This window comes from Anomaloglossus baeobatrachus, chromosome 3 (assembly GCF_048569485.1).
Source record: "Anomaloglossus baeobatrachus isolate aAnoBae1 chromosome 3, aAnoBae1.hap1, whole genome shotgun sequence".
Lineage (NCBI taxonomy): Eukaryota > Metazoa > Chordata > Amphibia > Anura > Aromobatidae > Anomaloglossus > Anomaloglossus baeobatrachus.
Genome location: NC_134355.1, coordinates 678,658,011 through 678,673,248, shown reverse-complemented (window position 1 = coordinate 678,673,248; position 15,238 = coordinate 678,658,011). Strand labels below are relative to the sequence as shown.

Below are 15,238 nucleotides of genomic sequence, written 5' to 3'. Positions count from 1 at the left end.
TAGTAGTGCTCCCCCTCTTGTGGGGTCCTGTACCATTTGTGAAAGGTAATTATCTTTCATTGTTATCAAAAATCTATTTCCTTTGCTGGAACTGCAAGTTTCTGTTCCCCAATTTATATCAGGATAGTTAAAGTCCCCCATAATAATTACCTCTCCGAGACTCGCTGCTTTATCAATTTGCTTTATGAGGAGATTCTCTACCTCTTCCATAATATTCGGCGTCTTATAACACACCCCTATCAGTATTTTATTATTCATTCTCCCCCCCCTTATCTCCACCCATAGGGACTCTACATTCTCAGTACCCTCACATATGTTGTCACGCAGGATGGGTTTTAAGGATGATTTTACATATAGACACACACCTCCCCCTCGCTTATTTGTACGGTCATTCCTGAATAGGCTATAACCCTGTAAATTAACAGCCCAGTCATAGCTCTCATCCAGCCATGTCTCTGATATCCCCACTATATCATAATTTTCTTCCAACAATATTAATTCTAATTCCTCCACCTTATTTGTGAGGCTTCGGGCATTAGTGTACATGCACGTTACGTATGACTCTGTACCTGTATTCCTGCTTACTGTATTAACTGTCCTAACCCTTCCCCCCGTACCACCCCCAATTTCATTACTTGTGCCCTGGTCACTATCTGCACTACATTCCCCTTCTATGAAGTGAATACCCTCGCCCCCCATTCCTAGTTTAAACACTCCTCCAACCTTCTAGCCATTTTCTGCCCCAGCAGAGCTGCACCTTCCCCATTAAGATGCAGCCCATCCCTAGCATAGAATCTGTAGCCAACTGAAAAGTCGGCCCAATTCTCCAGGAACCCAAAACCCTCTTTCCTACACCAATTCCTGAGCCACCTGTTAACCTCCCTGATCTCTCTTTGCCTCTCTGGTGTGGCTCGTGGCACAGGAAGTATTTCCGAAAATACCACCTTTGAGGTCCATGCTTTAAGCTTACAACCTAATTCCCTGAAATCATCTTTAAGGACCTTCCACCTACCTCTAACTTTGTCATTTGTGCCAATGTGTACAATGACCGCTGGGTCCTCCCCAGCCCCTCCCAGTAATCTGTCAACCCGATCAGCGATGTGCCGAACTCGAGCGCCAGGAAGACAACACACTGTTTGGCGATCCCTGTCTTTGTGACAGATTGCCCTATCTGTCCCCCTAATAATTGAGTCCCCCACTACCAGTACCTGTCTTGCCTGCCCTGCACTCCTATTCCCCCCCTTACTGGAGCAGACACTCCTCTGGCGTTCAGAGGTCATGCCTTGCTGCAGCAATGCTACCCCTGTAATCACATCCCCCTCATCTGCCAAGTTTGCAAACCTATTGGGGTGTGTCAGTTCAGGACTAGCCTTCCTAGCACTTTTCCCTTTACCCCCCTTTCTAACTGTCACCCAGCTACCTACCTCACCGTCCTGCCGCTCCCTACTACGATCCTCCCCCACATCTGACCCAGCAAGCTGCTGCTCAGTGAGCAGCACACTCCTTTCCATATTGCTAATGCATCTCAGAGTTGCCAGCTGCTCATTTAGATCCAGTATCTGGGCTTCCAAATGTGCAACTTGCTCACATCTCGAACAACAGTATGCACCCTCGAACGGCTTTTCAAGGACTGCATACATGAGACAAGATGTACACTGGATCGCATTAGCAATAGTGGAGCACATTTTCTAATGGGGATAGCACTAAACAAATGTTAAGTAATTAAACAACTAAATACAAACAATTCTACTCACACTTACTTTTGCTCACACTTTGCTCACAATGAAGAAGACAGGCTAAAATTCTAGGCGCGCGGTTTTCAGAAGTCTTCCTTCCGGCTGTAACGGCCAAAACCCGGTTCTCCTTGAGCTTGCGGTGACTCTTCACTTATCCCAGAAGGCACTGGGAATATGCAAATTATCCTCGCAAGACTCCTTCCCTGGCTTTCAGAAGTCTTCTTTCCGGCTGTAACGGCCAAAACCCGGTTCTCCTTGAGCTCGCGGTGACTCTTCACTTATCCCAGAAGGCACTGGGAATATGCAAATTATCCTCGCAAGACTCCTTCCCTGGCTTTCAGAAGTCTTCCTTCCGGCTGTAACGGCCAAAACCCGGTTCTCCTTGAGCTCGCGGTGACTCTTCACTTATCCCAGAAGGCACTGGGAATATGCAAATTATCCTCGCAAGACTCCTTGACATTGAGAGATGGAGATTGGGGGTAGACCCAGGTTTGAGGTAAAGGATGGGAGGTCTTCTGGTGACCGCATTACCCACCATCTTGAATTTTTCTGTACCGACAGAGAAAAGGGAAAACCCCAACGAAACGGGAGACCCCTTTCTCTGATGACATCCAACAAGGGTTTGAGAACCGCCCTCTGAGCTAAGGTGTGTCTCGAAAGATCCGGCATGATGCGTATTGTAGATCCATTGTACGTTAGGGACTGTTTCTTTCGAGCTGCTTGAAGGATAGCTTCCTTTGCTGCAAAATAGTGCAACCGGCATACAATGTCTCTCGGGCGGGGGTCCCCTGGGTCCGGGGGGCGTAATGCCCTATGAGCTCTGTCAAGTTCCAGGGGGGCCCCGGGTGGTCTTTTTAGCAGATTATTAAAGATTGAAATAAGGACTGAAGGTATGTCAGGAGGGGCAATTGACTCCGGCAGGCCCCTGATACGCAGGTTATTTCCTTTGATTTCTATTCTCTAAGTCGTCCACATGCTGTTGGAGAGAGAATAGCTGCTTGGATTGAGCCTGCAGTGTGGCTTGGACAGATTGGATGTCAGCTTGAGATGTTGATTGTTGGTCTGTAAGGACATCCACCCTTTGGGTGAGTGAGGAAAGGTCCATCCGTAGCTGAGCAAATTCTTGCTTACATTCTGCCACTACCTGGTTGGCCAAAGCAGCTATATCGTTTGTAGTGGGCATTGCTTGGAACAGGGACCGTAGGTCTGCTAAGGATGCTGGACGCTCTTCATTTATCACATTAGTGGAAAAAGATGTTGTGGAAAAAGAGCCGATCGAGTCCTGCAGAGCTGGGTCATATAGTATTTGTGAACTTCTAGAGATGCTTGTATTTCCTCCCAAGTGTGCTACTGTGGTTATCTGTTGTGGAGGGGACCCCGATGCCCTGGGCCCATCGTTCCACTGACCTTTAGTGGTTGCCACCAGGCTACCTCCCGGGCCCGTCGGGCTATTTTCCCTTGAGGAGCCCGTGGACCACCTCGCAGGGGGTGTATAAGGAGGGGGCCCTTGGAGGTTCCCCCCAGTCTGATCCTGGGGCTCTTGGATGCTGTAAGATCCCCTCTTCTCCACATTAGTGCCCGTATATGGCGGTGTTACAGGGGGGGCCGTCAGATAAATAATTGTGCCTTTTGCAAATGATGGGGGGCTGCCGTCGCCAGCCATGACTATGCCCCTTCCCCCCTCCCCCAGTCCAGTTATCGCCTGCGGGCTGGAGATTTTGGTATGCGGTGGGGCAGGGGTGTTCGGGTTTTGTTTCTTACCCCCATCGGTGGTGCTGTTGACAACGCGGGAGACTGGTGACCGCGGGGCCCCCTCACTCTGGGAGCGCTGCTGTAGTGGATGTTTCCCGGGCGCCGCTCCAGAGCCTGTCTGCGTGTGTGCTGCAGGCTGAAGAGGCATTAGGCACCTGGAGGCGACCGGAGGTAAGTCGATGTTCTGCCGGTCGCTGGGAAGTTCCATTCCCATCGCGGGCTGCGGTGAAGAAGCAGCGGACAGTGATGCTGCCGCTGAGGGGTCATCTTGCTGACGCTGCAGGGCCTGGTCTGGAGGCGTACAGCGGCCATCTTGGAATGGGGCCTGTGATTCATGTTGTCGGCCGCTCCTCCGCACCTCCCCCAGCCCGTGACCATCAACGCTGTCGGTAGTCACCGCGGCTCCCCCGGGTCCCTGCGACTCCACCGTCGACCCCCGCCTCTCCACCGACGTCTTGAGGCCAGTTATCGGGTCAGCAGGCCGCGATTCTTGCTGCCTTTCCAGCTCGGGCTGCGACAGAGCGCTGGAGCCCCGTGGATTAGACAGATATGCCCCAATTTTGCCTTGAGCCATGGGGGGCTTCTTTGGTGTTCGGGCTGTGGCCTTTTTGCCCGTTAATTTGCCCATTTTGGAGTCTTGGGCCAGTGCTATGGGGTTCTGCAGAGAGGAGCTCAGACAAGCTGCTTCCTCACTCGGCCATGTCCGGCTCCGCCCCGAGGTGTGCAAGGTTTCTGCGGGGATGTGCTAGGGGCTGGACAGGGGGGGCAGGTGAGGGGGACAGGGCTGAAAAAGTCAGCAGATGGTGGTCAGATAGGGGGAGGGGGGAAGTTGTGAGGTCAGAAAGGGAACAGAGGCGGGTGAAGATAAGGTCTAGTGTGTGTCCATCTTTATGGGTGGCAGAGGAGGACCACTGAGTTAGACCAAAAGACGAAGTGAGGGACAGGAGTTGAGGCTGTCGCCTGGCGGGTGTCGGTGGGCATGTTGAAGTCACCCATGATGATGGTGGGAATGTCAGGAGAGAGTAAGTGTAGAAGCCAGGCAGAGAAGTGGTCAAGGAAGGCAGTGGTAGCGCCCGGGGGTCTGTATATGACAGCCACTTGGAGGTTAGAGGGAGAATAGATTCGGACAGAGTGCACTTCAAAGGAAGGCAGGACAAGGGAGGGTAGAGGTGGGATTAGGTTAAAGCTGCAGTTGTTAGAAAGAAAGAGGCCCACTCCTCCACCCTATTGCCAGGGCGAGGAGTGTGGGAGAAATGGAGGCCACCGTAGCATAGTGCAGCAGGAGAGGCAGTGTTGGAGGGGGTCAGCCATGTTTCGGTAAGGCCCAAAAAGGATAGATTGCTGGAGATAAAGAGATTGTGGATGATGTGCAGTTTATTACAGACAGAACGGGCATTCCAGAGCGCTCCAGAGAGCGGGAGCGATTGAGTAGGTGAGAGGGGAATGGATTTTATATTGGAGAGATTGTGGTAGTTACTAGTGTGTGGGGAGTGATAAGTGGTGATAAAGAGGGGTGTCCCATCTGTGGGGGGCCAGGATTGGGGGATATGTCACCAGCAGTGAGGAGGAGTAGAGAAAGGGAGAGCAGGTGGGAAAAAGAGTGGACGGCATGGTCTGCGTGTTATTAAGAGCGATCTGAGGTTTAGTAGCAGGTCGGCAGAGGAGGACAGATGAGAGGGCAGGAGGGAAGGGGAGATGAATATTTGTTTGGAGAATGCTGGGGTGTGGGGATAGCGAAGGAGAGTGAGGAGGAGAGGGGCAAAGACTGTGAGGGCATAGGTGAACATGGTGGGAGTAAGTTGTTAGGAATGTGAGTTAAATAAATTGTGAGAGTGACAAGCACATATAGAAAGAGTTAAATATTACCGTCTCGTCACTTCTGGGACATTTCTGGTATATTTCTAAGCATTTGTGAGGCACTTGTCAGAGGCACGCACATAGACCACGGTCATAGACCTAGTGCACCATATTTATACATGTCTCATTGAACCAGATGAACATCAGCTGACCAACAGGGGAGTGGCACAGGAAAGAATTACAAACAGGTAGAATCCACTCACAGACAAAAAAAAACAACACACAGACAAAACAGGAAAAAAAAAAAACCAAACTACCAGACAGGACATAACTAATTACACAGCAGGAAAATAGCAGTTTAGCATACCAAAAGCAAAGGCTGATTAAATGTGCATGCAGGAAAAGAGGTGAGGAGATGCCAATCTAAGCAGGACATTCAAATGGATAGAACAAATGGACGGTCATACAAGATACAAAGAGAACATGCCGTGAACTAAGGGGAAAGACAAAGGCGAAGTCAGCTCTGGGGCCATAATATCAGGAGAATAGCGGATATGGATGGTCACAGGAGGTCCAAGGTCTGGCAGCTATAGATTAGCGCACAGATAACAAAGGCCCACATTTGCAGGGAGCCGCGGTGGCGTCTGACTCTGTTCACAGGCAACCTGAAATTAGTTGCTCAGCCTCACCTGAGTCTTTTACACTGTTTTCCAGTCCTGTGGAGTGGTTTGTGGCTCCTTCAGACTCAGTGGGCTAATTTCTATTCAGCTGTGTTCTCCCTATTTAAGGTTTGAGATTCCTCTTGTTACTGCAGATGATACCTTCAGTTTATGCTCCTGTGATTCCGGTCTTTGTGGCAATTCTTTGTGGGGTTTGCATCTCCACTCCCCGGTGGGGAGGTGTGTGGGGAAGGGGGGTTAGATCAGGGTTTGGACAGGAGTTAGGGTTAGGCTGGAGGTCCAGACCTGGATACCATCAAGCCTACCTCTGGATCAGGGACAGCACAAGGTCCCTAGTTGAGGGCCAGTTTTGGGGTCCCTGCTCAGCTATCCTGACACCTCCGTGATACCCTGGGTTTAGGACTGATTACTCAGCTAAGTAACTGATCACTCAGAACAGGGAACCCCCTGAAGAAACCAAGCACCTCCCAGTTTCAGACTGAACTGAGCTTTCGCTCAACAAACTAACAGCTTGGCACGACCCGGATTCCATAGGGAGCCAAAATTGTCACTCACAGAATACAAGACAGTGGAGAGAGTGTGGACACAGTAACTGCAAAGAGAAAATGCAGTTACATTCTCCCAGCAGCTGCTCACTTCCAGTCACCAGCACAGTGGGAGAGGATGTAACAGTCACCACTCACTAGATAGTACACAGTAATCAACCCTATTGTTCCTTGGCTGACAGCCTGTGAGCGGTAAGTGTTACTGTTTCCCACACTTCATCGGTAACTGTATACGAGCGGCAGCAGGGAGAATGTAACTTCATTTTCTCCTTGCAGCTGGGAATGTGACGGTTCTCTTAGTTTTTTAATGGTGACACTTCACTGAGGAGGGTTACCTGTGGAAAGATCTCTACTCCATTCATCACTCCGCACATCCATTTCTCTTTTTTTCATTGTGTCTGCAGCGTTCTGCATATCTTTTCCCTGAATTTCAAAGCTGTAAAATAAATAATGTAAAAGTCACGGACAGAAGAAAAGTCATGTGGAAGATTCTAGATGGACCCTTCTGCTACCAGAGCCGTGTGGCCCCTGAGACCAATCCATGCATGGCCTCTACACCTCCTATATTGCCCGTGCTGCCCCAGAGTCAGTTCAGCAGGGATAGAAGCAGACGTGGCAGGATCCACTTAGTGTGGTACATTATGACATTGGGATTTCTTTCATTGTTTTGTCTTCACAATTTGGACGCCCTAATGCTTATTTTTCCATCATTTGAGAATTGGTTTAGTCAACAATGTTGTATTTTTGAAAGTCTTTTGAGGAAAATTAGTTTTATTCAATTGTTTTTCTTTAAGGCAGTGAATAGAGGCGTACATAAAAATCATGTGACCCCATAGCAGGAGTTCTACTTGGTACCCCCCTCCCCCAAAAAATAAAAAATGTAATTAATATTCAGCTGGGCCATATACAGTCATATGAAAACGTTTGGGTACCCCTATTAATGTTAACCTTTTTTCTTTATAACAATTTGGGTTTTTGCAGCAGCTATTTCAGTTTCATATATCTAATAACTGATGGATTGAGTAATATTTCTAGATTGAAATGAGGTTTATTGTACTAACAGAAAATGTGCAATCCGCATTTAAACAAAATTTGACAGGTGCAAAAGTATGGGCACCTCAACATAAAAGTGACTAATATTTTGTAGATCCTCCTTTTGCAAAAATAACAGCCTCTAGTCGCTTCCTGTAGCTTTGAATGAGTTCCTGGATCCTGGATGAAGGTATATTTGACCATTCCTGTTTACAAAACAATTCCAGTTCAGTTAAGTTTGATGGTCGCCGAGCATGGACAGCCCGCTTCAAATCATCCCACAGATGTTCAATGATATTCAGGTCTGGGGACTGGGATGGCCATTCCAGAACACTGTAATTGTTCCTCTGCATGAATGCCTGAGTAGATTTGGAGCGGTGTTTTGGATCATTGTCTTGCTGAAATATCCATCCCCTGCGTAACTTCAACTTCGTCACTGATTCTTGCACATTATTGTCAAGAATCTGCTGATACTGAGTTGAATCCATGCGACCCTCAACTTTAAAGGAGTTGTCCGACATTAGCTTACCAAACATTTTTGAGTTAATCTATGCTGTATTGTGATATAAATCACCCCTACATTTTTATTTTTTGTTTTCTAACTTTTGTTCCTGTTGAATTATGACTTTATTCTCTGCAGCTCGTTGTTTACATTGAGCTCCAGCAAACATGATAACTTCCTGTGCCACACCTCCCAGTCAGAGCTGGCACCGCTCGGCCTCAGTGTCCAGGCTCGCCCCCTGCCCGCCCTCACTGTTCAGCCTCGCCCCCTGCCCACACATTCCCTGTCAGTATTCTGCCCCAGCAGAATAATTTAAAACAAAAAACGTGGGGTCCCCCCCAAATTGGATCACCAGCGGACAGCTGTGGTCTGGTATTCTCAGACTAGGAGGTCCACTCCCCAGCCTAAAAATAGCAGGCCACAGACGCCCCAGAAGTGGCGCATCCATTAGATGTGCCAATCCTGGCGCTTCGCCCCAACTCATCCCGTTGCCCTGGTGCGGTGGCAAACGGGATAATATACGGGGCTGATGCCAGATGTGTAATGTCAACTGGCATCAAGCCCAGCAGTTGGTGATGTCACGCGTCTATCAGATACCCAACATCACCAACCCAGTCAGTAATAAAAAAAAAAAAAAATAGACAACAAAAAAAAGTTTTATTTGAAAAAACACTCCCCAAAACATTCCCTCTCATCAATTTATTGAAAAAAAACAATAAAATCAGGGTCCGGCGTAATCCAATAAGGGGGTCCCACGACAATCCATACCATAGTCAATTTCCCAGTCAATGAAGAACAGAATGTTCCCCATTGTCTGGGAGACCAGTGCAGTGACCTAAGCTAACATCAATAGCCCAGGTCACTGCAGGGGATGACGAGCGGTGCTGTCAGGAGGTTAGATGATATCATTACCTGCAGTGACGATCTCCTGCTCTACTGACGTCAGCGCCGTCACTGCCTTCTATGCCCGCCGCGTTCTCAGCAGTATCATGAGAGCCCGTGACATCACCGCTAGTGACAGTGTCGGGCCGCCCGCGAGACGTGAGAATGCGGCGGGCATAGAAGGCAGTGACGTCGGCAGAGGAGGAGATCGTCACAGGAAGTAATGATCTCATCTAACCTCCTGCCAGCAACGCTCGTCATCCCCGCGGCTGCACACACTGTGAGAAGCTGCTGATACACTGCAGTGCGAGCAGCCACGTGGCTGGCAGGGAGCGGGACACAGACTGCACGGGCACTCCTGCTATCCTAAGCACAATAAGCAGGGGGCCCGGTGTTGGCGGTGACACCATGGGCGGGGAGAGTACGGGGGTGCGGGGGAATGTGTGGGAGGGTGCAGGGAAGAGGACGGTGACTCCACGCACTGTACAGCCCAGCAGGGCGGCAACATGCTGTTCCCAGAATTGCATGTCAACATGGTCCTGCCCATGTTGACATGAAATGACCGGAAGCAGCAAATCGCGGCAGGAGCGGTCACATGACCACTCTGTGCCGGGGAAGAGGGGCTGACAGCAGGGCAAGTAAGTGGTCACTATCTACTTACCTGCCAAAATGTAGCCCAATAGGGTAATTAAAAAAAAAAGTCAAAATAAGCCGGATAACCACTTTAACAAGATTCCCGATGCAGACATTGGCCACACAGCCCCAAAGCATGATGGAAGCTCCACCAAATTTTACTGTGGGTAGCAAGTGCTATTCTTGGAATGCCGTGCTTTTTTGCATCCATGCATAACGCCTTTTTGTATGACCAAACAACTCAATCTTTGTTTCATCAGTGCACCGGACCTTCTTCCAAAATGTAACTGGCTTGTCCAAATGTGCTTTTGCATACCTCAGGTGACTGTTTGTGGCGTGATTTCAGAAACGGCGTCTTTCGCATCACTCTCCCATACAGCTTCTCCTTGTGCAAAGTGCGCTGTATTGTTGACCGATGCATAGTGACACCATCTGCAGCAAGATGATGAAGCAGGTCTTTGGAGGTGGTCCTGTGGATTGTCCTTGACTGTTCTCACCATTCTTCTTCTCTGCCTTTCTGATATTTTTTCTTGGCCTGCACTTCTGGGCTTAACAAGAACTGTACCTGTGTTCTTCCATTTCCTTACTATGTTCCTCACAGTGGAAACTGACAGTTTAAATCTCTGAGACAACTTTTTGTATTTTTCCCCTGAACAACTATGTTGAATAATCTTTGTTTTACGATCATTTGAGAGTTGTTTTGAGGAGCCCATGATGCCGCTCTTCATAGGAGATTCAAATACGAGAACAACTTGCAAGTGGCCACCTTAAATACCTTTTCTCATGATTGGATACACCTGCCTATGAAGTTCAAAGCTAGTGCTTTAGTAAGTCAGTAAAAAGTAGTTAGGAGTAGAAATTCATCTCAAGGATCAAGATCGAGGATCAAGAAATTGATAAGGGTGCCCATACTTTTGCACAGTTCAAATTTTGTTTAACCCTTCACGACATTTGACGGATGTATCCGTCATGGTGCCCTGGTACTTAAAGACCCATGACTGATACATCCGTCATGGCGAAATCGCGGCCCCGGAGCCCTGGTGACCGCGATCGGTTTTCAAAAACTGTAGATTCGGGAATGAGAGGACTTGTACCTGACCTCAGGAGGGGTGGTGTCTCCTTCCCGACCTACGGAGGCTGTGATTGGCTGACGAACGCCGCTCAGCCAATCACAGCCAGTGTAATGTTTCAACCATTGAAAATGGTTGAAGCATTGAAATCCAGCTATGGTCAGTGCAGCTGTAGCACTGGCCATTGGCTGGAGCTGGGTGAGCTTTGCTGCACCCGCCCCCAGCTCTGATTGGAGAGATCGGCCTTGTGACTGATCTCTCCAAGCTCCATGCATCTGGGACCGGGTGAGCTGTAGGAGATCACTCACCTCAGCTTCTCCCTCCATGGAATCTGAGGAGAGCGATCCCTGCGGGTGCCCATCTGTGAGTCTCAGCCCCCAATCCACCGCTGCCCTCCTCCATCTGCTTCATCTCTGCTCTCCCGCTGCGCCCCTGCATGTGACGCCGCTACTCTCCCGCTGCGCCCCTGCATGTGACGCCGCTACTCTCCCGCTGCGCCCCTGCATGTGACGCCGCTACTCTCCCGCTGCGCCCCTGCATGTGACGCCGCTACTCTCCCGCTGCGCCCCTGCTACTCTCCCGCTGCGCCCCTGCATGTGACGCCGCTACTCTCCCGCTGCGCCCCTGCATGTGACGCCGCTACTCTCCCGCTGCGCCCCTGCATGTGACGCCGCTACTCTCCCGCTGCGCCCCTGCATGTGACGCAGCTACTCTCCCGCTGCGCCCCTGCATGTGACGCAGCTACTCTCCCGCTGCGCCCCTGCATGTGACGCCGCTACTCTCCCGCTGCGCCCCTGCATGTGACGCCGCTACTCTCCCGCTGCGCCCCTGCATGTGACGCCGCTACTCTCCCGCTGCGCCCCTGCATGTGATGCCGCTGCTCAGCAGAAAGAGCAGCGGCGTCACATGCAGGGGGGCATCTGACGCCGCTGCTCTCCTCCCGCTGCGCCCCCCCTGCATCTGACGCCCCTGCTATCTTTCTTCTGCCTCCTTGTATCCCCCCCCCCCCCATCAGCCACCGCACCCCTCCCCCCCATCAGCCACCGCACCCCTCCCCCCCATCAGCCACCGCACCCCTCCCCCCCATCAGCCACCGCACCCCTCCCCCCCATCAGCCACCGCACCCCTCCCCCCCATCAGCCACCGCACCCCTCCTCCCCATCAGCCACCGCACCCCTCCTCCCCATCAGCCACCGCACCCCTCCTCCCCATCAGCCACCGCACCCCTCCTCCCCATCAGCCACCGCACCCCTCCTCCCCATCAGCCACCGCACCCCTCCTCCCCATCAGCCACCGCACCCCTCCTCCCCATCAGCCACCGCACCCCTCCTCCCCATCAGCCACCGCACCCCTCCTCCCCATCAGCCACCGCACCCCTCCTCCCCATCAGCCACCGCACCCCCTCCTCCCCATCAGCCACCGCACCCCTCCTCCCCATCAGCCACCGCACCCCTCCTCCCCATCAGCCACCGCACCCCTCCTCCCCATCAGCCACCGCACTCCTCCTCCCCATCAGCCACCGCACTCCTCCTCCCCATCAGCCACCGCACTCCTCCTCCCCATCAGCCACCGCACTCCTCCTCCCCATCAGCCACCGCACTCCTCCCCATCAGCCACGGAAAAAAAGTGTCAGAATCGCCAGGATCCATTGAAGCGTTCCAGAGTTATAACCTCAAAGTGACACTGGTCAGAATTGCAAAAAATGGCCAGGTCTTAACCCCTTCACGACCATGGACTGATATATCCGTCATGGAGCGTGTCCCGTTAAGCCCCACCCCCTGCGGCAGGCAGGCGGCGGCCATCGGCACACATAGCTGTTTTCAACAGCTGGCATGTGTGACTGCATGTTACAAGTGGAATCGCATTCCAGCTGTAACATTAACCCCTTACATCTCGCTGCCAAAGTCTGGCAGCGAGATGTATATACGCGCGGTGAAGATTTTCAGTTACCGCCGCCCCCACCGGAAGTCACGTGAGTGATCATGTGACTTTCGGTGGTTGCCATCGTAGCACAGGGTCATGTGATGACGCCTGCAGCTATGATGTTTTACTTTTGTTTTCACCCGGCCCGGAGCAGAGTGAAACAGGAAGTGACTGTATCTGCTGTTTACAGCTGTGTAGCTGTGATCAGCAGATAGATAAGAGCGATAGGATTGCTGATCGCTATAGCCCCCTAGGGAGACTAGTAAATAAAAAAGTAAAAAAAAAAGTTTTAAAATTAAAAAAAAAACAAACCTAAAAGTTCAAATCACCCCCCTTTCCCCCCATTGAAAATTAAAGGGTTAAAAAATAAATATACACATATTTGGTATCGCCGCGTTCAGAAATGCCCGATCAAAATATAAAATCAATTAATCTGATTGGTAAACGGTGTAGTGGCAAAAAAATTCCAAATGCCAAATTACGTTTTTTGGTCGCCGCAAGTTTTACGCAAAATGCAATAACAGGCGATCAAAACGTAGCATGTGCGCAAAAATGGTACCATTAGAAATGTCAGCTCGAGACGCAAAAAATAAGCCATCACTGAGACATAGATCCCGAAAAATGAGAACTCTACGGGTTTCGGAAAATGGCGCAAAAACGTACGCCACTTTTATTGGACAAGCTTGTGAATTTTTTAACCCCCTTAGATACAAGTAAACCTATACATGTTTGGCGTCTACAAACTCGCACCGACCTCAGGCATCATACCCAAACATCAGTTTTACCATATAGTGAACACGGTGAATAAAACATCCCCAAAAACTATTGTGCCATCACACTTTTTTTTGCAGTTTTTCCACACTTGGATTTTTTTGCTGTTTTCCAGTACAATATATGGTAAAACTTATGGTTTCATTTAAAAGTACAACTTGTCCCGCAAAAAACAAGCCCTCATATGGCAAGATTGATGGAAAATAAAAAAAGTTACGGCTCTCGGAAGAAGGTGAGCAAAAAACAAAAACGCAAAAACGGAAAGTGCCCCGGGGCTGAAAGGGTTAAGGTGAAAACAGGCTGGGGGCTGAAGGGGTTAAATGCAGATTGCACATTTTCTGTTAGTACAATAAACCTCATTTCAATCCAGAAATATTACCTCAGTCCATCAGTTATTAGATATATGAAACTGAAATAGCTGCCTGCAAAAACCCCAAATTGTTATAAAGAAAAAAGGTTAACATTAATAGGGGTGCCCAAACTTTTTAATATGACTGTAAGAACCTCTCACAACTTTACAGCCCCTAACAAAGTAATTTTCCTCTTAAAGCAGGGGTGGGGAACCTTTAATCTGCCGGGGGCCATTTGGAAATTTTTACCAACCTTCGGAGGCCGCACAAAATTATCAACTTGAAAATTACCCTAATATATTTGGTCAAACAATTAACTCACTGTGGCGGCTGGAGCTTCTACTCTTTGGTGCAGCTGTAATATTAGGCGATATTGATCTTTTTGCTTTTCACAACTGCTTTTCCAGGTTTGAGTTGTCTGGGAGGGTTGGGAGGAATATAGATCACTGGGGAGGCTGGGGGCATAGACATCATTGGGGGGTACATACATCATTGATGGGGAGCACAAACATAGCTGGGGGGGCATAAACATTGCTGGGGAGGGTTGGGAGGAATATACATCACTAGGGAAGCAGCAGGGCATAGACGTCACTGGGGGTACATGCATCACTGGGCGGCACAGACTTCACTGGGGGGTATATACACAACACTGGGTTACACAGACATAGCTGGGGGGCACAAACATTGCCCCCGGCTATTTATATAACCCCAGCAAACAGCCCTGGGGGATGCCGGAGGGACACAGAGAGCCCTGGGGGAACAGTGAATGATGGGAGAGGCTGGAGGCACAGACAAATCAGGGGGACGCTGGGGACACAGATGGCACAGAGAACAATGGGAGAGGCTGTAGGTACAGACAGAACTGGGAGAGGCTCGGGGCACACAGATCACTGGGGAGACTGGGGGGGGCACAGATCACTGGGGAGACTGGGGGGGGGGGGCCACAGATCACTGGGGAGACTGGGGGGGGCCACAGATCACTGGGGAGACTGGGGGGGGGCCACAGATCACTGGGGAGACTGGGGGGGGGGCCACAGATCACTGGGGAGACTGGGGGGGGGCACAGATCACTGGGGAGACTGGGGGGGGGGGCACAGATCACTGGGGAGACTGGGGGGGGGGCACAGATCACTGGGGAGACTGGGGGGGGGCCACAGATCACTGGAGAGACTGGGGGGGCCACAGATCCTGGGGAGACTGGGGGGGGGGGGCCACAGATCACTGGGGAGACTGGGGGGGGGGGGGCACAGATCACTGGGGAGACTGGGGGGGGGGCACAGATCACTGGGGAGACTGGGGGGGGGCACAGATCACTGGGGAGACTGGGGGGGGGCCACAGATCACTGGGGAGACTGGGGGGGGGCCACAGATCACTGGGGAGACTGGGGGGGGCCACAGATCACTGGGGAGACTGGGGGGGGGCCACAGATCACTGGGGAGACTGGGGGGGGGCCACAGATCACTGGGGAGACTGGGGGGGGCCACAGATCACTGGGGAGACTGGGGGGGGCCACAGATCACTGGGGAGACTGGGGGGGGCCACAGATCACTGGGGAGACTGGGGG

The 15,238-nt window shown here is 51.0% G+C and overlaps 1 protein-coding gene across 1 annotated transcript in view; it reads right to left on the bottom strand.

Moving 5' to 3' along the window:
* LOC142295764 (uncharacterized) overlaps nt 1-15,238 on the bottom strand; it is a 50,416-nt gene that overhangs the window by 25,380 nt on the left and 9,798 nt on the right. The window contains exon 2 of the mRNA XM_075338851.1: nt 6,846-6,946. Coding sequence (XP_075194966.1) covers nt 6,846-6,924 — 79 coding nt within the window. The 5' untranslated portion in view covers nt 6,925-6,946. The remainder of the gene's footprint in view (nt 1-6,845; nt 6,947-15,238) is intronic.